Source organism: Mya arenaria, chromosome 11 (genome assembly GCF_026914265.1).
Source record: "Mya arenaria isolate MELC-2E11 chromosome 11, ASM2691426v1".
Lineage (NCBI taxonomy): Eukaryota > Metazoa > Mollusca > Bivalvia > Myida > Myidae > Mya > Mya arenaria.
The window spans coordinates 42,651,104-42,678,572 of NC_069132.1; the positions used below are offsets into that span (position 1 = coordinate 42,651,104).

Sequence of the window (27,469 nt, forward strand, 5' to 3'; positions counted from 1 at the left end):
TCTAGCGTATCTGTTTTGAGGGAAAATAATTTGAGAATTTCTCTTAGTCATCAGCATTGACGTCGTTTTGCAAACAAAATAATCTAGCAAACAGTATGGTAAACTCATTACCACAGGAAATGCATGTTAGTGTAACATGGCCTACGACTCTAGTTATAATAAATGTTGAGTTTTCCTCTTTGTTTAACATAAAAATATTTCTAACCAAGCAGCCCCGTGGGGCAAAATGTGCTATGTTTATCAACTTCCATAACCAATATCATTAACATAAGAACATAGAATATAATTTTATTAGTCGTATACAATCACAGTACATAGTCAAATAATATCAAACACATTTACCAATATAAATTCAACAAATTACAGAATACAGAGCCGATGTAGGTTGAATACAAATAGAAATAAAAAGTTGTCGTGAGCAAATGCAAATAAATGCACGTACAAACATAAGGTGAGGATGAGCATATAATACTAATTATCATAAGTAAGAGAATTTTTTACATATTCTTTAATATAATTATTTTGACAGTTTGAATATTATATTTTTATTTTCAGATTTTAACAATTCTATAAACTTATACATGCTTGGTCTAATGTAAAAATATTTCTTTATATCCTTTTTCTAATATCAATATAACAAGGACAAATTAATGCATGTTAAACTGATAAGAACAAGCATAATCAATTGACTTCACAAAGATTGATCCAATTATATGATGATAATCAGTAGATTTCACGCAATTAAGCTATGCAATATTGCTCAATTCGGTTAAAGTAACTTCTTGATTCTTATTCTAAGATTAAATAACAAGATTACAAGTATATATCATGTGTTTCCGGTCCGGATAGAAAAAATCTGACCCGAGAGCAGGTGCGTAAGCCGATAACGAGATATGCCGAATTTTTAAGTCACGTAGAGTAGGGTCGGATATTTCCAGCAGAAAAATCATTCTTAATTGAAAGTAATGCATACCAATATATTTGACTGCACTTTATTGAAACAAACAATAAAAGAAAAAAAGGGTGGCGCGTTGTTACGCGTGACATATCTTACACGGGGTGTGTAAGACAAGTTTAAACCCCAGCACTCGTCACACGACTGCAAAAAGACGTCCGGTATGCATGATTTGTATTTCTTTCTTTTCTTATCAACGTTAAATATGACAGCCACATTTGAAGTATAGTATTACTTCATGCGATATGTTTACAGGAAATCTGACATGTGCACACTATGCATCTCGAGTTTGGCGTTTATGGGAACGTTAACTAATTCCTGGAATCAGATGAAGGCTTAGCATCCGAGATGTGTAAGTACCACTAGCAAACAGCAGTTAATGAATATCTCACTGAATCCTGTCAAAAAAGTCATTTGTGTTCCGAGGAAATTACAAAGAAGTTGTAAATATGGTAGTGAAGTAGTAATTGCCCATCAGCAATGTGGAATCCGATGGTTTCTGTAACCTTTTAGCGTATGTTGCTCTTGGTTAAACTGTATCATGTCGAACCATTCGTGTTAGAATCGTGTGCCGGTTTGAAAGCCCAGATAGCTCAGTGGTAGAGGGTTTGTTTGGATGTGGAAGGTCGAGGGTTCACAAACCGGCCGCGTCAAACCGAATGGCGTTAACATATGGTACCAGTAGCTCCCTTGTCTAGCGGTATTGGAAGGGTAGTACTCGGATAGTTTAGTTTTAGTTTAGTTTATTAACAAATACAATAGACAATATGTCCATGAGTATACATTTACAAATAGGGAATTATATGCATGTAAGTAATCAAATGGTCAAATAAATCACCAATGATCATATAAATAAATATTCATGTTTCATGTCATAATAGAGACACAATATAGCATCTCGGATAGAAATGCACTCAGTACTTGTTCAACCCAGTAATAGTGTTTCACGTGTATCGGTGCTTTACACCGAGCACGTTAAAGAACCAAGAGGACTATTCGAAAACAGCTATTGTATCGGACCCGGATCTCTTGTATCTCACTACTATTTTTTCAAGTCTTCCAATGTCTGGATTTGACTGTAGACAGGTATGATGATGAAAAGGCCGCCCTCGCTGAGAGCCTGGAGTCCATACAGAGTACCTCTAACGACCGACACATGGACGTCCAACGCTACAGACAGGTTCATCACAGTGACCCAGCAACAGTAAACCAAAGACTGGGATATCGAAGTTTAATTTTGCCATTCGTTTACATCCCTTTAATTAATCCATTTTAAGAGTTTAACTAAAGTACTTGTATACAACCTGTGATTGATCAAGTTATCACCTATACGCAATCAAATTTACGATCGACCACACTAATACATTGTTTTCTCTTAGAGTACGTAATAAACGTGCACAGTATGTTGCAGCGTCATCTCGACGTTTTCGTTTTATGGTCGCCCGAAAGCTTGTGGACCGACTAAGAACTACCTAACGAATCAGACTTTCGTTTTTCACGGCTCGTAAACGTCTGAAGTCTGCGAAACTTGCTCGTCGCCCTTACGTCGGTAGTCTGAAGACTACGCATCACCGTGCATGACGTTTTAAATTGGGCTCGCCTACATGTTGGCTGGAGTAGAATACAATGTATTCGGATCGATTTCACGGATGAATCGATGTTTAATCAACAAAGGGCAGATGGCAACATTCTTACTGTAAAGTAGCGTAGCGAACAAGACGTCAGCAACGTGGTAGACGTGTAGTTGTGATTAAGACAAGGGATGGATATTGACTTTGGCAGAAGGTTTCATATAGATACCCATGTTAAGAATTAAGTGTAAATTACTGGAATAAGTTTGTATTTTCTGTTTTATTGCTTTAGCTAATGTTGTATATAAGGTAAACTATGTGGTAAATTTATTTGTGAAACGTGATGTATGTATTTCCCTAATTAATTGTACAAAATTTAAGTACTAATAAACCAATCAGGTCAATTATGCAATATTTACAGAACGGTAGAATTGATACATATTAAAAAGTGATATGCTAGTAAATGTGTTGTATTGTTTTAAGGAATGAAATGCGGGATTGATGTCCGAGTAACTCCACGCGTACTTTTTCCAGCCCCATTCCGTTCATATATTCGATATTGACATCAATTACGCAAGTCATTACTTATATTTACACCAATATTGCATTTTTTCATTCAAAAAGAGATAAAAAAAATTCAAATCATTTAAAAAAACTGATAGTAATTCTTTCTCACTTGTTCGTTAAAAGAACGATCTGATGATAATCGCAATTGCCGGAATGCAGTTCATTTAAGGAATGGATGTTGAGGTGTAAATATTGAGTTGTATGTTTTAGTTCCACCACATTTCCATGTTAACTTCTTCAAGTAATAGTTCTACAGTATGTTCCTATGTCTCAACACTGGAGTTCTACCAGCAGAATTTCATCCTGTTCTCCACCAATGATTAGTTCGCCAGTGCGGGTGCTGTACCAGACTGCAAGTGGGTCATGGATGCCATCTTTCGTCTTGACATGTGTTGTCAGCTTCTGTCTGCCTTCTATGTCAATCTGCAATACGGTTTCGGAGAAAAAGGAGCACACAAACACATGCCCAAACTCACTCACGTGTACATAAGAGGGCCATTCAATGTCAGTGTCTTGCAATGTGGAAAGAATATTGCCCGTTTTGTCAACAGTGACAATTGCACTGCGGCTTGGGTCAGCTATGTAGATCTTACTTCCATCTGTGCTAAATGAAAAGCTGAACACTGTGTACTGCGCAAATGTGTCTTCATGTATCTTTTTAACCAGCCTGCCAGCTGTGGTGTATATGTACAGGGCAGTTTTGGAGCCTATATAGAGCTGACCCAGATGGTACCTGATGGAGCCACAGGGATGATCAACTAAGAAAATTCTAGTCATCTTGATTGTGCCAGTAGAAACGGTGAGAAAGTGGACTTCACATGTGACGGGAATACTGCATGTAACTGTTACAGCCACTTCATTATTCGAGATATGACAGATGTCCCATGGATACTCTGGGAGTTGACAGTGGGATATAACCCTGTACATGCTGTTTAGCACTTTTACTTCACAATTTGATTTGTCTACAAGATCAATGTCCCCTCCTGGAAGTTGTGTAATACCAGTAATACTGCAGGGCTGCTTATCTGTGTTCAATTTTATACTGAATGTTTTTCCCCCTTTTAACTTAAAAACTTCAGGTATATCAGATGACATTTTGATTTCTCTAGGTGATGGCACGCAAGCAGGATTTTTTTGAAACTGTGTGTCAGGGTACCCCTTGATGTTTCCCAGTGTCTTCAGTTCAGACAGTAGTTGTTCAGCTTGTGTGTCAGGCTGGAATGTGATACTTTCCTCTGGTCTGGTGGACATCTGCTTGAGCAGGTTGTTGACCTCTTCGATCTTCTCCTGGCATTTTGTGTAGCCAATGTAGGAGCTTGACTCGCTGTCTTCACCCCGGTATTTGATCTTGTTTAGTAAGGCCTTCAGCTGATCGTGTAGATTGTTACAGTGGTCAATATCCTTCTGTATTGATCCATTCAGGTCTGTCAGGACAATGTCCATAGCTTCTAGCGTCTTCTTCTCTAGCTCATCTAGCAGCTGGTTTAGTGTCTTTTTCAGGTTCTTTATCTTTGTCAGGATGGACTTCCCTGAAGCTTGCAGTGAATTCTGGTTCTTCTTTCTATTCTCGCCCACTATGTTAAGGCTTGCCAATGCCTCGGTTACTTTGGCAGGAAGGTGCTTGAAGTTGTCCATTTTGTGTATGCCCCTGGTTCGGTCTGCTATCATGCTGATGTTTCGGCACATTCTGCTTCAAATGATACGAATGATAATTAATGTATGCTATTCAAATACAGTTAAAATACTAGCATATATGCTCAGACCGAATGTAAAATCTGTTAGAAATCAGGTTTAACATGTGTATTGTTTCATGCTGTATATTTCATGTTAATTCTATTAACAGGAAATCATCACATCAGCATCAACATATTTCCCCTAAACAATATCATATTTTTTTAATAAATTCCTGATCTTGAGTATAATATTAAACCAAAGCATGGCTTATCAACATTATAGTTAAGTTTCCTTTGAAATGAACGAATACATACAAAAATGATCTCACAACAAAACTAGTGAGCTTAGCTTGATCCTGTTATAAGGAACATTATATGTATTTTGAAAATATATGGTATTTCATATTTCTTAAATGTATGATTTTACTTAAAAAAATAATGTAAACAATCACCTGTGGTTTAATGATACACAGAGAGTGCAACACAGCTCAGCGTGGTCTTCACAATACAGTTTCAAGACGTTTGAAGGGTGAAGGTCACAGGTTACCAGGGCGTCTCCCTGCCCCATCCACTTGTCCACATCCTTACGTCCCAGCACACTATGTTCTTTGAGGAGTTTTGCATGCAATGTCAGGCACGTGTCGCAGTAATATTTAGAGCAGTTCCCACAGAAATACTTGGCCTCTGTGTTGAGATTGTCATCTTTGCACACAGAGCAGGAAAACCCATGTACCACATCAGTGGCATTCAACACTGAGTGAAATGATTTCCTTAGTTTTGATTCCATTCTATTTCAATAGTTTATATATTCTACTTTTGAGATTTTCTTTCAAAATTAAAATCGATTAAATATTTTAGATAGTTATGTCCAATATTAAACAGTGTGTATTGATCGCATTTTCCATGGAGAACAGACTAATTTATAACCCTAGGCCTTTGCTACCAGGGAGTATAAATATTCCGGTAGTAGTTACAGTCAACAAATTGTTATCCGTTTTTTCAAGTAGTAGTGATTATGTAATCCTGTCAACTTCCGAGTTATAACCCTACATGACAACATAATTATGTTGGCATGTTCACTAATAATCTCGATACGCAAATATGCATATATTCTTATAAAGTTTCACTCAATTTGCTTTATATATACTAGGGATACAAACGATTTGCAAATTGATATTCGAATATTCGGAATTTCTTTCGATCGAATATTCGATAACCAAAATACTCTTACATGTTATAAAAGTCGTAGTATACTATTAATATTATTCGCTTATAACCGGGGCATTTTTACCATACTTGTCGTGGCCAGTAGGCGCGGCGACACCTGATTTTTTTCCAAATGAGCCTCTGAAATATTCCAATTTTAAACAGAAATCAAAGCACTGAAAGTGTTGATTGCGGCAATGCCTTGATTATATCGATCGATTGTGTACTAAAAGTGAAAACTATATTGTCTTACAACTTGAAAACCTATGGTTCAAGTGGCAACATCAGAATTTCAAATTTGCATTCATTTTGTATTTTTGAGTCGATATTCAGTCTTCAACTTTGAACTGTTGGTGAATAATGATCTCGAAAGTGTTGTTCAACATTAAAACAACTGTCAAATGTGTTACAAAAAGTTACATAATCTTAAGTCTAAGGCTTACATCAAGTATGAATACTTGCAATTAGAGTGAATGGAGTAAAGCTCCATCCTAAAAACATCTTATATTAGACCAATTTCCAATCTTCAAGTGTCCATAATGTAGTGTTATGTTATTATTTATAAAAAACTTATTGTACTTGAATGTTAAAACGAAAGCAAAATATTGCAAGCTTAAATGGGAAATAATAATGTCCAAATATCAAGCAATCAGTCGAACTCCGTTGGCTCGAGCTTCCTGGGACAGGCAAAAGTACCTCGAGCATAAGGGAATTCGAGCGAAGCATGAATGCTTAGCTTAAATATAAAGAAATTGGTCCTTTACATTCAGTTCAAGCCAATAAAGAAATTGAGCCAAGCAAAGACTACATATTTCAGCTGTATTTGTTAAGGAAATTTTGTCAAAATTGTTCAAATATTTTGAAAAGAGCATAATACAAAATTTACAATGTCGCCATTAGTAGATGTTTACATGTTTTAGTTTCAACATTGTTTCAACATTCGATGGCGCGACAAACAACTGGCAAGTGTTAAATCAAAAGTAACCTAACATTTAGTCTTAGGATTACATCAAGTATAAATACTTGCAAATCAGACTTATAATCTGTTCTGGGTAAAGAACCATTACATGTGGCTTCATAACTTATGTCAAGGGTTTTCGATTTACGAGCATTTTTAAAGGTTTTAACCGCACCTGTGTATTGAAATCCTAGGACCCCAAAGGCAAGTCAAACTTTGACCACAGGAACAACAACTATTTTAGTTCAAAACCAATTCATGATGATACATACAAATTATTAAAAGCTGGCCTTGTGCTTCTGAGAAAGTTCTTTCTAATTAAAGAAACCAGGGACCGCTTGGGCAGAGGTGACCTCAGGCCAACTTTTGTGCAATCTTGATGATGGTCCACTAAATGAGGCTGCATTGCTTGGTGGTAATCGAGCTGGACAAGTGAGTGTTTTTACAGTTTTCTCTATAACACAACACTAGACAACTCTTTCGCATACTATCATGCCAATGAGGGTGATTTAGTATTCATTTTACAACCATAGTCCATTTTACACGAATTTTACGGACATGTATGGAAATCGACTGACACTAGTATCCGTGTCTCAAGTAATTGATGTGTTATACGGGTATATTCTAATGCACCAGTCAGTTGTAACAACGGCCGACTAGGTCTGGGGAATAGCTGGGACATTGACTTTCGGTTCATTCAATTCCCGTTACAATACTCGCCCTGCGAAAACAAACTGCTGGTAAAATCCTCGCCAATGACCCGCGCACCTCGGTGACATCCTAGTTTAGGCCCATTCCCCGCAATATTTGGCGCAAAAACAAAACCACATTCATCCGGCACTGCGGGGCCATCTGGGGGAAAACACGGACCATTTCCCCGGCTATTCCCGGTATACCCCCTGACCTGGGGGACCATGGTTACAATTGACTGGTGCCTATTCCAGAATTTGAGATATCCAAAATCGTACAAACATCTGTCGACATACAATTATTTAGACTAGCCTCTGCAATAGCAAGATCAACTAGTTATTATCATTGGTCAAGCGTTAATGCCAAATTCTGCTGCTTATCGGCGAGTTATAAAGATGTTTTATCCAAGTGTTAGTATTACCTTCTTCTAGTGAATTAAGTAGCATCTTAGTATAATTAACTGTATAGTCCTGGTAACTAGTACTTTACGCGAAATATTAGTTCTTTATAGTCATTTAAAGCAGCGCACTTTGCTATGAAACCATAAACTGTGTGTAGTAATTTTTTCTTACCATGCTAATGATACTAAATCATAATGTTTAATTTACTTGATCTATGCCTGCATCACCTTCATATATTGATCTTTTACGTGCTACATATTCATACTTTTGACTTTATTTAGGAAGAAAGCGTATGCATAAGTATGTGCATATATTAAATTCAAGTTTTTATTACGCTTGACTTCCGTTCGCAATGCTGCAATAACATGCCATGAAATTGAATCGCATGAAATTGTTCGTGCCATTTATTCCATGTTGCTAGTGATGCAGCGATTATCGAGTACAATCGATAAATCGTCGCTGACAATGCTATGTCGGGTACGATCGGTAGTGGTTGTCGAAAATCCATGTCACTTATGTTACTTCCGGTATTTTTTGTTTTGTGGTAAAAGTCGAGTTAATGTCAATTTTTCTTTCCTGAAAATTCTCGTTGCGTTCATTTTAACAAGGGAGGTCACTCTCTCACAAATGCGGTGAATGTAAATACTTTTGCTGTAAAACTTACAAACACTCCCCCAAATTACCAATTATTTTAATTGATTATACATTTCATAAAACCTTCTTCAATAACCTGTCTCTATGGTGTAGTGGGTCCGGTCTTACCTGCAAATACCGGGGATCCCGGCTCGATGCATTCTGTTTTTGAAACCTGTTTTTGCTATCGTTTGTTATTAACTAATTAACTTTTTTTGTAAAAGTTTTATGAAAATAAGATATTCAAATGAAATGTTCAATATAACAGGTAATTGAATTTTAAGCTGGCTCACAAATATTTAATATACATGGATAAAATACTAAGATAACTTACTTGATGATGTGTGCATCATTTTGAAATTTGGAAATTTACTAACTGTTGCAAATAGCATGACTATAGCATCACACATATTATGAACTTTCGAGTATTGTCCGATAGTAAATCGAAATGCTTGGTCCGATTCGATTCGCTTATCGATAGCAAATGGAGTCCGATTTTCAAACTCTACATGTTACTCACGGTTACTGTAAAGTCCATATGATATGTAAATCATTCCATGGACAGCCAAATTCAATATCTGCTTTTGCTGAATAACTTCACTTGATTCTTGAACTTGTATAAAATTATTTTGAGGTTGACCCCTCACTGACCTTTGTGTGAGCTCCTCCTAGCGAGTTGAAGAAGTTCTGTGAACCATTGACAAAGTCATCCTGGACGGAGAAAAAATATGTCCTTACGGTTTGTGGATTTTACTTTGTGATAGATGGTGGTAAGCGATTTGGGTTTTTTTTTCTAAGATGTCAATTTCACTATAAAACTTGCAGTTATTAATCTGCTAAAAATAACATTAAACTAGTATTCCGTTATGACTGCTCAGCATGGCATTAATATAAAGATTCTGCCGTCCGGCGACATCGTCTTCAGTGTCGGGTCGTTCGTTACATCTGTCTTTCATGTCTACTCTCTTAGTCAAGCCAAGTCTGGTTTTTGGAGATAACAATTTGAGAAATGTTTCGTAACCTTGGTGACGGCGTCATCAGCACTGCATCGCCTACTTGGAGCTTATCCGGCTAACGGTGATCTCTATCGATTTCTCGTCTCCGTGCAATATAAGCGTTAACATCAAGGCTATTTTAAAAATTATTTATCTATTGGACGCATGGCTAGATTAAAGCAGATATAAGAAATACAGAATTTATAAGGGTCATAAGTTTACCCGTCTTTATATTTAACTTTTCGATGGAGAATTTCAGTTTTAGACGATTTTAGATTAAGCCATAATTGAGTAGAGCTGTTCTACAGATGAAACAATGGTTGACTTGACTTGACTTTGCTTGAAAAAGTACTAAAATCCCAAATCGTCTCTGATTTACTTACTAGATTTACATCTTATAATCCGAGTCTCTTTGAAGTCTATAATAGAACGTTTACAAAGACATTATATCAAAGCCATTTTTTCACACCTTTATTTCAACAACTTGATAATTATTTGTTTTCGCATAGCAGTGTAAAACAAAATTGTGTGTGAAATTTCGGAAAAGGGATAAGTAACACGAAATAGAATATGTTGTTGCGATCATTAAGTACCGGTCTCTTAAGACAACAAGTTAAAATGTCATTTATGATGATACAACGTAAAAACATTCCTTTCGAAAGCATGCATGAATGAGATATCTTCCGTATGACAAGCCGAAAACAACCAATGTTTAGTTGAGTGCCAAAAAATAGACTTAAGTGTGTACAATTTAGAATTAGAACTTAAGCATTACTAATGAACCGACTGATTTGATGCAGATATGCATATCATTATCTTTCATTATCCTTCCCAGCCAGCAAAACATATGAGACCCATATGGGTCCCACATGGGTTACCATATGGGTCCCATGTGGGCTACCAATCTGGGGCTCACATTGGTTTTGCAACAGGGCTCCATGTTGGTCCCATATGGGATGAATGTGGGACTCATATGGCCCCACATGGGTTTTGGAACAGGGATCGATTTAGGACCCAAATGGGCCCCACATGGGTTTTGGAACAGGGCTTGATATGGGACCCAAATGGGCCCCACATGGGGTTTGGAACAGGGCTTGATATGGGACCCAAATTTGGGTCCCACATGGTGTATGTGGGCTGTATATGGGCCCTACCTAAGCAATAAATTTGGGTTAAACTGTTACTTATGTTATTACATGTTATTATATATTGATTCCTATTGCATTACTATCCTTTTATTGGTTATGAACTTATCTAGACCAACAGCTATGTTGAGAAGTTCAAATGACATAATGTCAACATAATATTTAATTTCACAACAAAGATAGCAATAATCTTATTAAGTTTATTAACATGAAAACTGCAGAAATGTAAAACAAGATGTACAAACTAAAAAAGTCAACAAAAATTAAATACGGACAATGTTAAGATATTGGGTAATACTGGCAATATAGAAGTGACACACAAGAAATGTGACTGAAATTTTGACACATTTTTTTCAGTTTGGTTTGACAATACCAAGCTAAAAAGATCTAGTACATTTATATGGGAATTTGATTAATAACTTCATAATAAGTGTAAACTTTGTTTTATTGATTTTATCTGTCACTTAAAGCTATCAAACTGAAAAGGCGTGTCAAAATTACAGGTAAAAAACACATTTAAAAGGCTTTAACGACCATTTTTCGTCCATTTTTATCGAAAACAACCTCGGATGTATTTGGACGGTTTACATACTCAAAAGGCGGTACTTTTAAGTCCGCTGCAAGTAGATCGCTTAGTAATTTTATTCAGCAGTTAAACTTTATGACTACTTTTGGAAATCTTAATTATGTTTGCAATAATACACTTCACTGGCAATCAGTTTAAACTTAGATCAATACATTCAGCTCTATAACCCTACATATAATTAATGTAATTTAATGATATAATAAAAAAAATACAAACTACTTCAACTGATGTACTGGCATACATCCGATGTTGTTTTCGATAAAAACGGCCGAGGAGCTCCGAATGCTTTAACAAATGTGTTTAAAAAATACACAAATCGAAAGACTATAAGTATCTTCCATGGCCGAGAGTGTAAGATAGGTTCATCCCACACCGAGCGTAGGGTCGGGATGAACCTATCTTACACGAGCTGCTATGGTAGATGCTTTTTCTAACACCTCAGTTAAACAAAATTAAGTAACAATGTATTTTTTGCTGGAACTCTTTTGTACGTAGTAAAAATAATGCGTATGGATATTTGATAATTCGTGGTCGTCATGGATATGCGCGCATTGATTCAGATTATGTTGATAGTCAAATCGTCTTAAAATAGTCCTGATCGGAGTGGAGCATTATTTCTTGAAAGGTGCGTGAAAACTTTTTTATGGCGACATTTGAATCGAGAAATAGTTAATTAGCATTCTATATATAATTGATATAATTATAGTCATGTGGCCTCAATTTTTCAAAAGTTCTTAAGCGTAACACACTGAAGTAACTTTAATATTTCATTCAGCCAAATTTTTTACTTCATCTAAAATAATTATAATTTATAGTGAGTGTAATTAGTGTATCAAAGTTTAAAATGGTGTACCCAGGGTAAGAAAACATTATAATGAAACAAAAACCAACATCATCCGAGATATAACGATAATTATTCAATGCCAACAAGTTTCGCTTACATTGATCATCAGGGAAAAAAATATCGAAGTAAAATATGACATTATTGACACTGTAACTTGGGAACATACTTGTGCAACCCTTAACGATATGAAAATTTAGGGCAAAAGTTGGAGATATCTCATTATTACATTATTGTGATACATTTTGCATACAAACTACATAACATGTCACACGAAATTGATGTGTTTGATGCATACATTTTGTATATAATCAATTTGAAATCGGTGATAAATATTGTGACAATTTTTGTTGGTTGAATTTTGAGTCGTAAATCGGTCTTTGCGGCCAACCTCAAGACCTCGAGACTCGAAAAGCAACTTCTGGATGGCCTTCTCCATTTCATTGCGGTTACAAGAGCGTGTTGCTGGGTTCAATTGTAGACATCCTGTAAATGGTGTTAGTGGATAGATGAAAATCCGAGACAGCTATTTCATCAAAGTGATTATCAAATGTTTAGTAATAAATAAGCAGCATTTTATCGTCAACTATATATGGTAATTTTAGCTAGGCAGATAAATTTACATAGGTATTTAAATTATTATTTTTTTAAATCCATTGATGTATATGCATTGCATAGGTAGTTTCATTTAGCACACCTTAATATAAACAACAACAAAACCACGTACTGAAAAAGATGTTAATCAAGCTGAGTCCGTCTAGTTTCTTTTTTGTTTGGTTCTCGTTAGGTTGTATTGGCTGGCAAGATTTGTTGTCAACACCCTCTTCATTATCAAAGAAACCATGTCCACTGTGTCACTGACTCCCACCATATTCTGCCAAGTATTTTACCTTGAACAAAAAATTGTGAATGAAAATGCCTGTATGTCCACAAATAAATGCAAAACAGTAAAAACTTTCAAGCAGAACCATAGTTTCACACTTAATGTGGTACAATTAAATACTAAAATTCGAAGCACTGTCAGCGCCCCTAGTACTGACTCGGTTTGTGTGCCCGCCCTTTAATATATTGATCAGATCACGTTTCAAAAACAAATCTTAATGTTAAATGTCACTTCAAAATGTATTTTTAATAAATAAAAACGAACAACTATTTACGAAATACATTAACTGTAATTGAGTAAGCAGCTGGACAGTCAACTGAATAAAAAGAACGGGCACTTCATTGTAAAAACTTGATGAACCCTAAATCTATACAGAAAGGCCTTGAAATCATACATACATTAATACAATCGTATATTAACACCAACAAGTCACATTCCAGTCTTAAACTCAATGAAACTGATAAACGTTCATGTATATCATCTTTGATATAACCTCATGATCCTTTGCACTTTCACTGACCCAACGGCCATGTCTTTTAAAAAGTCTGTCTTTAATACCATTGTTTGCAGCAACAGTAGCACCACCTGATCTTAAAGAGTGCAGGCAATATCTATTAACATCTTTTACATGATGCGTTAAAGCCCCTAGAAAAAAAATCCCTGAGGTTCGTATACGACATTTTCGTATTTGCCTTTCTAGTTTTGTAACCGTCTTTTGTTAAACATATGTTGCAAAACAAATACTGCTTATCTACCAGTTTGCTCCAAATAATCAACTTCTTAACATTCTCAACTGGACATAGCTTTGTATTTGTTTTAGCAATCATAACCCAAGCATCATCACGATATTTATCAGTCTTACTCCCTTCAATAAATATAGCCATATAAGAATCGTGAACAACAATGTCACATACACAAATATTTGATAACTCGGAACTTCTCAAAAAGCATGCAAAGGCTACCAAAAAATGCACAAATGATACGCTGACTTTTAATGTTTTCTGCTGTATACAATCTGTCGTAATGCTATTTAAAATATCTATATCTATTTGTTCTTTTTTAATATTTGGTCTAGACAATATGTGTTTTGCGGACTCGAAAATATTCACTACTAATTTAGAATTTGTAGGAGAAACTAAACCGAACATTTCATGAGACCATCTTATTGCATAAAAGGCAGCAGTCACAGGACTTGGTGTTTTAGCGGTTTGAATTAAAGATGCTAAATAAATAGCAACTACAAGACTTTTAGCGGGTTAAGCGTCCCTAACCCATTACACAACGCCCATTTATGAAAACGCATAAATGCACCATGATATTAAGTGTCCGTGGTGAATGCGCGTGACTTGCGAAGCCAACACGTCAGGCAGTTCGTCAATTTCTTGTTCATGAACCTAAAAAATAAATGTATTAAACAAAATCACAATAACAATTATCTTACTCGCATAACATAACTTGTTACAAATAATAAATTTGTCATGTTAAAACACAAACATAAATTGTTCTTCTCTATGCAAAATTAAAGTTAATTATATCATAAGTAACCCAGCATGTGCTTCTTACTACGTTTTCAATAATCATTGATAGGCAAATTCTGCTATATAGCAATACTGTAACGTCACTCTTGCGATACCGCAGTGACAAGTGTAAATATTCAGGCGATACCGCCTCTTGACAGCAATACTGCTGCGTCACTCTTGCGATACCGCAGTGACAAGTGTAAATATTCAGGCGATACCGCCTCTTGACAGCAATACTGCAAATATCAAGAACGTCTCTCAAGGGAGAGTATCCACTGTCAAAGACATATTTTCAGTCTTTTAAAACACAGTTTTTCGCTTTATTAAAATCAAATTTTAACGCCAACATTCTAAATTTCAGTTCAGCATTTCCACACATCCCCTTTCCATTTTTACATGTTACATAATACTGCTTCTCTTAGGGTAAATCAAACCAATCGATAATTTCATCGATAAACACACCATTTTTACACAAAAATGCCCCAAACAATGATGATTTCCAACACGGACACACTAAAATACCTCTTGCTCTATCATTTTCTCAACCACTCTATGAATAACTGCAATTGGCGGCACAAACAATCCTAACTGACCGCTACAGTTTTCAGCATATGTATTTATACCTGCACAATTCGGATTCCAAAATCTAGAATAAACTTTCGGTAATGTTGTATTATAAAATGATGCAAACCAATCAACTTGTAATTGACCGTATCTCTCAAAACTCTTTTGCAAAATGCTACTGGATATTCCCAGTCATCAAAATCTGATAACCTTGACAAATAATTTGCCTTTTCATTTTCAAACCTAGGTATCCATTCCATTTCTAGTGAAATAGAGTTTGCCATGCAAACCTGGAAAATACTAAACGCAACATCCTGTATTTCCCTTTTCATTGAACCTTTTACAGCAATTGATCGGACACCTTGATTATCAGTATACCATTTAACCGTTTGGTGACTTACAATATGTACCAAAGACAACAATTAATACTCTGTACACTGCAACTTACTCTCGCCATGTAGACGACTTTACACTTTCTTCGTTTGACCCGATTCCTTGCGAAACTCCATTTACAGTACTAGCCTCATACCCTTCGTACCCAATATCACTAGCATCTGAATAAACTACCTTAGTACAGGCTTTTGACTGCTCAAGCTTTTTGGTATTCACTAATGCTAAATTAAGACTCCAAAACAACTACTGTTCTTTACTACTCTCATCGTTCAAAAATATACGAACCCCTATAGCGTGCATTTAAAATGTCAGCACTCAAATACCTAGTCATAATTTGTGAAATATTCCCAATAACAACTGCCATCGAAATCAACTATCCAGCTAAACTAGCAACTTTTCTAACAGATACACGAAACCTTTTATCAGCTGCACCAATCAACTCTTTGATAGTTGAATATGCTTTACTCAGTCTACAAACTGTTATGGAAATGGTACCTTGCAAAGTATCAAGATCGCAGCCCAAATATTCTAAATTTTAAACAGGGTTCCATATACATTTTGTCGAGTTTGGAATGAAGCCGGATTTTAATAAATCTGACTAAATGTGAATACCTAATCTCAAAACACTGTCATATGTACTCGAAAAAGCAAGACCATCATCTAGAAACATTGTAACCAGCAAGCCTTCACCGTGCCATTTATTAATCAAGGGTCGACATAACTTGCTAAATAAATAATAACCAGACGATAATCCGAATGGCAAAACCACAAATTTGTAGTATACGAGATTACCCCCTTGTCATACCATGAAAACCCTAAATACTTCGTATGAGGCACGTTAATCAGCACACAATGATATGCACTTGTAAGATCGAACTTGATCTTGAAATATCCGTTCTGAATCAAAGCCAATGCAGTTTTGATGTCTTCATATTTAACAGACTGCTTCCATAGATGTTTATTAACCTCTCTTAAATTTAACATCAAGCGTTTTTTAACATAATTCTGAACTGTTTCTTGTGGCTCTGAATATAAAGGATTCTTATAAATATGATTTATAATATGCAAAAGAAAATCATTAGCGTCAATGGTTTGCCAAAAGTTTAAATGATCATTGAATTGAACCTACCCTTAACATTCAAATTCTTCTGACCCTCTTCATACTCGAAAAAATGGACATCTGTAAGGACGTGGGGACAGTTACGTCGGAAGCGGGTGGTTCACCCGCACGCGAAGCATGGACCGGGAGCGGAGGGTCTGCCAAAGCCTAGGACAGTACCGTAGCTGCAACAGGATGTGAAGCCTGGACAGTAACCGGAGGTATTGCTTACGAGTCCGTATGGACGAAAACGACCTCGTCCCCCTCCCACAGGAAAAGGCGGCTGCAAAGACATGCGATTGCTAGAAAAGCCATGGCCTTTACCACTTGAAGAGCGTTTCTTCTTGAGAGATCAGCCCTGTGAATTTTAGTTTCATCTTCACTGTCGCTTGCTACTGGGTTTAACTCGTACCGGCGTACTGTTTCCCATTCGCCGTCGGAACTATCTGCAATCCTTGTCGACTTATTTTTCTTGTGTAATGTGTCCGACATCTCACTTAACTGTTCATTGCAATATCCAATCTTCCCGTGCTATAAAGCCCATTGTAATTGTTTTACAGCATCTACAAGTTCATTATTGAATTGAAATTGCACTTTATTTCCTTCGAAACGCCACTTTATTTCCTGCTCTAAATTGAGCTTTTTAACTTCTGAAGCTACAGAGTAACTATTACCATGTACTTCTTGCTTCAAGCTCCTCAATTCTGACAAAATAGTACTTAGCTGCAAATGAATGGGATCACGATTCTCAGTCTCAGTATATATCAAGGATTCTGTCGCCATAACCTACCACGAGGTCGTGCACAATGAAATACACCGGTTTTTAAAACACGAACAAATTAGCCTAGTCTCGCCAGTCTGACTGTCCAAAGCTGAATGACCAATTCATTGACCAATACTACATTTCCTCGTGCTGACTTACAGCGCTATCTAGCGTTCATTACATCTAAGGAAATTAATTTTCTTCTCATTCGTAAATTCAAACTAAGAAAATTACATTTCTACTATTTTTGCAGAAATTTTCAAAAAGGACCAAAAGATATTTTAAAATTCATTTCCTCGAAGAGTGCATTTGGGAGGAAAAAATCTGCATCGTAAACCGCTGGAAGCTAAGCGGTCGGATGTCTATAAACAACTTTAAATACAAAACAAGTTTTAGGTCCTTCTTTATTCAATGTGACTTTGGATGACCAACAAAACCCGAAAAAGGATCAAAATGTAAAAAAAATCGTTAGACTACATGAAATTTAACTGCCATTGAGAGGTTTTGCTACCAGTACCTGATGGGCACCAGGAGAACATTTCAAATACTTGGTCAGCCTAAAAAGGACAGTTGATAGCGTCGACGGACCACGGGGCTAGTTCGTAACAATATTATTAAAAAATGTTGGATAATAAATAAACTATGTGGGAAGATAATTGGTTTAACTTTATATTTCCCAAAATTATACAAAGTATAACTAACGAGTTAATGTTTTTTTTCTGAGCATATATTTACATGTACATTAAAGTCTTCCATAAATAATTAGGTAAATGATGCAATATTTACAGAGCGGTAAAATAGAAACTTATTGAAGAGTGATATGTTTGTAATTGTGTTGTATTGATAGGGTTTATAAAGCTTTTCATTTCACCACATATCCATGTTTACCTCTTCAAGTAATTGTTTTACATTTTTCTTTGTCTCACTACTTGAGTTCTGCCACCAGAATGAACTCCTGGGGTCCACCGATGATAAGCCTGCCAGTGCGGCTGCTGTACCAGACTGCCTGTGGCTCGTGGATGCCATCTTTCTTCTTGACCAGTGTGGACAGCTTCTTTTTACCTTTTTTATCAATCTGCAACACAGTGCCTGATCGCTTTGAGCACACAAACACATGTCCACACTCACTCACGTGTGCACAATAGGGCCATTCAATGTCAGGGTCTTGCAATGTGGCCAGAATATTGCCCTTGTTGTTAATAGTGACAATTTTATCGCGGCTGTTATTAGCTATGTAGATCTTACTTCCATCTGTGCTCAATGCAAAGCTACTCACTGTATTTGGCTCAGACATATCTTCATGTATCTTGTTAACCAGCCTGCCAGCTGTGGTGTAGAGGTACAGGACATTGCCGGAGCTTACATACAGCTGACCCTGGTGGTGCCTGATGGAGACACAGGGATGGTCAACTGAGAACTTACTGGTCATCTTGATTGTGTCAGTGGACACCGTGAGAAAGTGGATTTCATATCTGACATGAGTTGCACAGGTAACAGATACAGCAACTGTAGTATTTGAGATGTGGCAGATGTCCCATGGAAACTCTGGGAGATTACAGTGGGTTGTGACCTTGAACATGCTGTTTAGCACCTTTGCTTTACAATTTCTATTGTCTACAAGAACAATCTCTCCTCCTGGAAGTTCTGTAATAGCAGTAATTCTACATGGCTTCTCATCTGTAATTAATTTTGTAATGAATGCTTTTTTTCCTTGTACCTCGAAAACTTTAGATATATCAGATAACTTTTTTATCTCTCTAGGTGATGGCATGATAGCCGGATTATTTTGAAACTTTGTGTCAGGATACCCATGGATGTATCCCAGTGTCTTCAGTTCAGACAGTAGTTGTTCAGATTGTGTGTCAGGCTGGAATGTGATAGTCGCCTCTGGTCTGGTCGACATCTGCTTAAGCAGGCTGTTGACCTCTGCAATCTTATCCTGGCCTTTTGTGTAGCCAATGTAGGAGCTGGACTCGCTGTCTTCACACCGGGCTTGGATTGTGTCAAGTAAGGCCTTTAACTGATCATGTAGGTGGTCACACTGGTCAATATCCTGTTGTATTAACCCATCCAGGTAAGCCAGGACACTGTCCATCTCTTCCACTGTCTTCTTCTCTATCTCATCTAGCAGCTCGTTTAGCATCTTTCTCAGGTTTTTGATCTTTGTTAGGATGGACTTCCCTGAAGCCTTCAGCGAATTCTGGTTCCTCTTTCTGGCCTTACCAGCTTTGTTAAGGCTTGACAATACCTTGGTTACTTTGGCAGGAAGCTGCTTAAAATCGTCCATCTTATGTATGCCCCTGGCTACGTCTGATATCAAGCTGATGCTTTGGCACATCCTGTTCCAAATGAAGAGAATGATAATTAATTGATGAAATTGAAATACAATTAAAATCCTTGATGGTTAGACTTAAAATGATTGCAGTACATGGTCTCTATGCTCAGACTTAATGTAAATCTGTTAAAATTCAGGCTTACCATGTGTTTTGGTTCATGTTTTAAATTTTATGTTAAATATATTAACAGAAAATCAAAACATCAACATATTTGAAACGGTATCGTATCTCATTTCTGCAAATGGCTTCTTAAACTTGATTTTATCATTAAACCAAAAACATGGATAATCGTAATTATACTTGAGTTTCCTTAGAAAGGAAAAGGAATTGATACCAAAACAAATATCGCACACTTAGCTTTATTATTATATTTCTTTAATGCGTATTAAATACTGATTCATGTGAAAACAATAATCACCTGTGGTTTAGTGATACGCAGAGATTACAACATAGCTCAGCGTGGTCTTCACAAAGCAGCTCCAATACCTTTCGAGGGTGAAGGTCACAGGTTAACAGGGCGTCTCCCTGCCCCACCCACTTGTCCACATCCGTACGGCCCAACACAATGTGTTCTTTGAGAACTTTTGCATGGAATATCAAACACTTGTTGCAGTAATATTTGGAGCAGTTCCCACAGAAATACTTGGCCTCGGTGTTGAGATTGTCATCCTTACACACAGAGCAGGAAAAATCATGTATTTCATCAGAGGCATTTAACACTGAGTATGTTAATGATTTCATGTGTTTTGAAGCCATTCTATTTCAATATTTCATATAATCCACACGGACTTTCCCATCTCGCTTTAATATATTTAACACATTTCAAGTCTTGATCAATTCTAAACCGTTTGTATTGATTCCATTGCCCATAGAGATCTGACTGATTTATATTGCATAGACCTTTGCTACCATGTGCCAACAATAGTGATTGCCAATATATTATATTTTTTTCAGGTGTAGTATTACATTATAGATGCCAATTCTTTTTAAAGTTGTAGTGATCAGTGTCGCAATACTAACGTCGAGCTGTTCGCTAATTAACTAGATACCTCGACATAATTATTGAGACACGTCTTTATAAATCGTACTCGCGAGTCGACATATATCAAATCGACATGACAACATGATTGAATCGTCTCTATACCTGTATACGATAAAACTCTTTCGTAGTCATTTAATCCTTTATACTTTCAGGCATATCTAGATATCGCAATTCGTTTTTGATGCAGAAATTATTCAATAGCATAACTCATTTTGCTTATAAGCTGTGTATTAACTTATTCAAGTGCCTACCAACAACTAAGAAACCACACAGATAATTGTAAATAAAACGTTTTTATTTAACGTTTGTTTTCATTTTTAACTGTTTGATGAACACCTTAGTTATTTCATTGGTGTTCAACCCCTCACGATTGGTGTATGTCTTATTATGATTGGTGTCACTATATGAATGATAATTTATGAGGGAAAATGAAGACATATCATTACGTTTATCTAGTCAGAATAAATATTGCAATACCGGTGTAGCGTGAGAATTATCAGACCGTGAGATTTGCAAGATCTTACAGATTTCACACTACGGTGTGAGAAATGTAAGTCGTGAGAAATGTAAGACCGCTGCATCCAATGCACTTATAGGATGGTGAATTATTATTGAAGACGTATATATTGTATGATGTCCGCGTTTGTCCGTTTTGTATAAAAAGGGGATACAAATAATTAATATGAAAAGACAGTGTTTTTGATATATTCCAGTTAATCGCCATTTAATGTCATTTTGTATGAACAAATCTAATAAAACTTGACTTAATTAACAGAATATAGAACGGAAACTGGTGGTGTTTGATTGACAATTGTAAGACATTATTTCCGTAATGTTTTATTGGCCCTGAAAAGGGCCGTTGCGTTATATTCCTTAACTACCGGTACTGCATGATACAGACACCTGAGCAGAACGCGATAACCCTCGTGCGTGAGGTGTACACCGTCGCTTGAAATGTGCCTGGTTGGCACAACTGCCGCCGTCTTGATCCGCTGGGAATTGACGACCAGGAAGACATGCCGCCGCTCTTCAGCTGACGCGTGACGTCTCGGCAGGAGTTCGACGACACTGATAAGTGCTGCCTTCCCGACGAGACGGCGGATCTGCCCACATATCTCAAGCAGATCCTCAACGATCTCGTCCGGCACTCTTTTTCACATATATCAGTACGCCTGCAACTGATTCAAATATTTACAACCGTCGTGCCACATGATTTTGAAATAAGAAGAATATATTTATAAAGTATATATTTATAAATCTATATAAATTCATTTATATATACCTTTTTTCCTCTGTAAAGCTATGGGGAGCAAAACTATAAGTTCATAAACATACACTGCACAATTTTTTTTCGTACAGCTATTCTCACTGACCTGTCATATATATTTTTAAAATAGACAGATTTGGCTCGTATACCTCTGCGGATATCATCAAGGTTGTTAGCTTCAGTGTGAGCCCGGCCGTAACAAGTCACATGATTAACAGACATGTAGTGGCCTCATGAATGCCAATATATATTGGGTCAAAATGCCTCCACAGTAAACTCGATTATTTCCATTGACCACAAATAACTTGACACATCAATAGCTGACTTGCCAGACGATTCCTCAACAGTATCATTTAGTGCGTCGTACATATGCTCATAATGAACCAACAGGATACTAATGAAACACTGAGTGTTGGGAGAGTCTGTCGTTTCGAGGCACATTGAAATATGACAATGACCGGACTTTACGAGGCGCTGTAAGCCCTTTTTATATGCATAACTGGTTTAAGCCACTTAAAGGGCAAATGTATGGTGGCATAAAACTGCCGTAAAATGATGATTTTTCTGCGTTTTGAAGCCATTCTATTTCAATAAATTATAAATCCACGTTTGAACTTTCCTTTCAGATTTTAAAATATTTAAACATTTCAAGATTTGTTCAATACTAAACAGTGCGTATTGGTCGCATTGCCTATGGAGATTGCTACCAGGAAGTATAAAACTTTCCAAATCTTGTGGCAGCCAACATGCTCGCCGAATGGGTATAACCCGATTGCGAGGGTAAATAAGCTCCCCCCCCCCCCCCGACAGCCAACATAAATTAATTGCTATCATAGCAGGTGTAGTCCTACGTTTTTCTGTTCGGGCTATGAAGTGATAATTTTTACCTAGGGTATTTCCCACAAACCTACCTGCCAACACTTTAAACCAAATCAATATCGGTTCTAAGGGAGGGGCGCAGGTAAAAAGGTTACCTCCCGTTCCCTCTGAGGTCAAACCCTGGATTCCCCCTGGTATATACAATATTACTCCTCCATAGTCATGTAATATGCAGCATCTTGACGTGTACAGCTAACGGTGAGCTGTTTTCGGTGTAAGCTGTATACTGTTTCAATATCAACTTATACAACTCCCACATAAGTCTATCCGGCGTTTACAAGTTGTATTCGGCGTAACGACATGTGTATGGTCTACTATGGCAACCCTGCATGGTTCATATATATGTGCCAAGGTTAGGGAACGGACACTGTCTTGTTCAAACCTGTTATGGGGTAGGTGTCTCGTTTAAAGCAGTTATATTGAATATGTGTATTGTTTAAACCTTTATTTGTTTATTATCTTATTTAAACCTGTTTTATGTAAAATGAGTATAATTTAAACCTGATATGTGAGATATGTATATTAATTAAACACCTTTTATGGGATATGTGTATTGTTGAAACCTTTTATATGAGACATGTGTCTTGTTTAAATATGTTATATGGGTTATGTTCATTGTTTAAACTTGTTATGTGGGATATGTTCATTGTTTAAACCTGTTGTATGGGATATGTGTCTTGTATTTAGCTATTACGAGGGATATGTGTATTGTTTAAATCTGTTATATGTGCTATGTGTATTGTTTAAACCCAGTATATGGGATATATGTCATGTTTAAGCCTGGGGGATATGTGTCTTGTTCTTATCTCTTTTATGAAATAGGTGCTTTGTATAAAACATTTAAAACATGTATATTGAATGAAAAGACAACGCCGAGATGAATTTATTCACGTAGGTTTATTTATACATAAACGATACAAAAATGTCATCCCTAACATCAGTGTTTAAATCTGTATACATAAAATAGTCCATACATATAAATATCAATGAAAATGATAAAACTGTTTCGCTTGAAAATGAGGTTAAATGTTGATCCTTAACAAGGTCAATACAGTGGAAAGCACAAAGTATTATAATGTCATAATCCCATTAAAGTGTCCGTTGTGCAATCATGGGTGGTATTCAATATTCACTTAAGTTAACCTTATGTCATACATCATTGACTTCATTCACTCTATTGGTCAGTTATAAATAACAAGAAATCCGATTAGCTACATCGTTCTTAAATCCAATTAAGATCAACATTGAATACCAACCTAGAATTCCAGCAAGAATTTGAAAAGGGCAGAGTGCTTGGTCAGAGGGGGCACGTTTGATGGCCATTGATTGAGCCTTAATGGGGTACTTGCAAGGGTCAAAGTTCAATTCATATTGTGCTGTGACTACATTGAACATTTATAGTTTGTTATGAATACCTTAGATTTTATCTTTACTTTAAGGTCAAAATTATGTAACTTAATTTTTTTATTCTTATTTTTGAAAATTAATTATGTCAAACAAAAGAGAACAGCAGTGTGTAGTAAAAAGGCAGCAGGGTACTGGAAAAGGGTAGCGGGGAGCCCCAACCTGCTATTTAGGCCTACCAGGAGATTTAATGGTGACAATTGTGTGAAATGTTCATGCCTTGTGACCCTGAATATTTTTAATATCATTGAAGGGTTAAATGTGTATAGGTTGTCCGGTTAGAGCAGTGGTTAGTGCACTCTCTTCTCACCCAAATAAGGCGACCCGGGTTATATTCCCGGCCTGGGCGCATTTGAATTCGGTTTGTGGTCACCAAGCCGGACAAGTGGGTTTTCTCCGGGGACTCTGGTTTCCCCATAACACAAGACCACATTCTCACATAACATCGTGGTAACGAGAGTGATTAATATAATGTTGTAATCACTTGTTTTACAATCATTTTAAATAAATATGTTTAAACTTACAATGCCATACACACAAATATAATCATTTTGAATTTGCACCAATCAAAAACGTTATCAAATAATATTTATATACAATTTCAAAAACATTAAATAATATCTTAATACAAATAAGTACCCAGAATATAAGTTATAATTATATCTTAACCAAGTAATAATCAAATCTTAACCAAGTAATAATTATATCCAGTCAGAATAAAATGTACCAGTCAGAATAAAATGTATTATTTTACATTCATTATTAAATCAAAACCCAATAATACAAACTGAATATTTATGTACAATTCTTGTGAAAGACTGCACCAGTGTTTCACACTATTATTGCACATTTTAAATGACTTTAAATATCTGCATACAGCTGTAATATCACCCTTCATTCTTACATTCTCTATATACTATTCTTACGGAAAAAGAAACTGCACCAAAAACTAATAACATTTTGATACATTATTTTTTTCTTTAATTTAACTCACTTATTCTACTATTCTCTTTTCTTTGTTTTTAAGCCATGCATCTTTGTGAACATACCGAATATATATATGTGTGTTTATATTTTCTATATATTATCAAGAAACTGTTAAATAACATGTTTAAGACAATAAATATTTCTGTCTGTCTGTCATGATAGAACCATCGCCTAATACATGTACATAGAGTATTAGGAGAGCATAGTGGACAAATTATGAAATATTGATAAGTTTTGCTCAATGTTCGACTTAAAAATGTGTAATTTTCTTGAACACAGTTTCTTTTTCCCCCAAGTGAATCATCAGTTAAAATGTATCCATACTGAGTAACTATTATATAAGGTGTGAAAAACTATTAACAAAAGCTGTCACAGAGACAGCGCGCTCGACTATTCCGCCGCTTTTCGGTGTATGGATTGAAAAGTTTTCGCAAAACATGCATGGATCACTGTTAGATTAGATTTCAATGCAATACATGATGTGCTGTCAGAGATATTTACATAAATTAAATTGGAAAATATTTGAGGTGGTACGCAAACTTTAACGTAAAAAAAGCGGCATTATTTTGTCAAAATGCTTGATAGAGTTACCTCCTCCTGTGTACAGGTTGGGGGCATGATGGTGAACAAGCGTGCAAAGTTTCAAAGCCATATGTCAATGGACTTTGAAAATATTTGAGGTGGTACGCAAACTTTAACGTAAATTCTAAGTACAAAAAGAGGCATAATTTGGTCAAAATCCTTGATAGAGTTACCTCCTTCTGTGTACAGGTTGGGGGCATGATGGTTAATAAGTGGGCAAAGTTTCAAAGCCATATGTCAATGGACTTTGAAAATATTTGAGGTGGTACGCAAACTTTAACATAAGTGGTTACGCCGACACCGACGCCGACGCTCGGGTGACTAGGATAGCTCTCCTTATTCTTCGAATAGTCGAGCTAAAATGTTGCTTTTTTATAATTGTATGAATACAATGATCATCCCCCACCAATTGCTATCTCTAGAACTGTTTAAAACAGGATTCTAAAATCGTTTTAACAATTGTTCAGAACTTTGTTAACGTTAACAAAGTTGTTAACTTAATCGTTGTTAACTATTTACTTGAACACTACGGTACTTTTTAAATTGCCAAAATAATCAGAAATAGCAAATAAAACACCATAATCTATCGTGGTTAAAGTAATTAAACATTTCCGTTTAGGTACTTTTCGACTTGCCATAATAATCAGAAATAGCAAATAAAACACTATAATATATCATGTTTAAGTAATTAAACGTTTCCATTTAGGTACTTTTCAACTTGCCATAATAATCAGAAATAGCAAATAAAACACCATAATATAACGTGGTTAAAGATGCACAAGTTACTTCCAAATACGATTTACCACAATTAATAATATTGTTTTAATATTCCAAAGAGGATGAATGAAATGTCGAAAAACAATGTTTTTTATGAAGGTTACCGAGTTTAATTTGAATGAAATGAGCATAAACAGAACAGAACAGAACAGACAGTTTATTAGACTTATACAATAGTATATTGTCTTAATACATAATAGTATACACAAATCAATGACACGTGTCTAAACATTATAATTTTTCAAAAGAAATAATTTCATGACTTCAAACAGTAAAACTAATATTTATGAATAATAAATAGACTATAGATCAAAAGAACTAATTAAATAAATTCATTCAATCAAACCTAATATGTATGAGTAATAAATAGTATATAGATCAATTTTTAACATAGGCAGTGAGGAAAAAAACTGCATAAAGTTAAGTCACAATGTTAATTAATGTATTTCTAATAACAAATGCCTCTTTCATATATTTACAAACATTTATAACCTCCAACCTATCAGTTGAAGTAAGCATATAATGGAACTTATATACAGATGGATTAACATAATACAAACGTTTAATGTACTTTTTTCGTAATTGAGTATAACAGTATAAAACACAGTATTTCTACCTTATAAGACTATAGTAGACCACAGTTAATCTTTTAGCATTCACCAATCATTTAATATTTTTGCGTTTTCTGCTATTAAATACATGGTTACAATCTTGTTATCAGTAATTAATAGCTTCAATAAATGCATTATTTA

The 27,469-nt window shown here is 35.9% G+C and overlaps 2 protein-coding genes across 2 annotated transcripts; both read right to left on the reverse strand.

Moving 5' to 3' along the window:
- Positions 1–3,247: 3,247 nt before the first annotated feature.
- Positions 3,248–5,553, reverse strand: LOC128208552 (uncharacterized). The gene is made up of 2 exons (XM_052912109.1): positions 5,219–5,553; positions 3,248–4,780 (listed from the first exon to the last, which is right to left on the reverse strand). Exons 1-2 carry the CDS (start codon positions 5,551–5,553, stop codon positions 3,364–3,366), a joined length of 1,752 nt encoding a protein of 583 aa, XP_052768069.1. The 3' UTR covers positions 3,248–3,363.
- Positions 5,554–18,368: 12,815 nt separating this feature from the next.
- Positions 18,369–20,566, reverse strand: LOC128208553 (uncharacterized). The gene is made up of 2 exons (XM_052912110.1): positions 20,198–20,566; positions 18,369–19,782 (listed from the first exon to the last, which is right to left on the reverse strand). Exons 1-2 carry the CDS (start codon positions 20,533–20,535, stop codon positions 18,369–18,371), a joined length of 1,752 nt encoding a protein of 583 aa, XP_052768070.1. The 5' UTR covers positions 20,536–20,566.
- Positions 20,567–27,469: the final 6,903 nt, after the last annotated feature.

What these genes read in the sequence shown, in the direction of transcription:
- LOC128208552 (XM_052912109.1), bottom strand. Translation starts at nt 5,553, where the DNA reads ATGGAATCAAAACTAAGGAAATCATTTCACTCAGTGTTGAATGCCACT. An exon ending in TGTGTATCATTAAACCACAG is followed by an intron (nt 4,781 to 5,218) that starts GTGATTGTTTAC and finishes CATTTGAAGCAG; the next exon opens with AATGTGCCGAAACATCAGCA.
- LOC128208553 (XM_052912110.1), bottom strand. Translation starts at nt 20,535, where the DNA reads ATGGCTTCAAAACACATGAAATCATTAACATACTCAGTGTTAAATGCC. An exon ending in TGCGTATCACTAAACCACAG is followed by an intron (nt 19,783 to 20,197) that starts GTGATTATTGTT and finishes CATTTGGAACAG; the next exon opens with GATGTGCCAAAGCATCAGCT.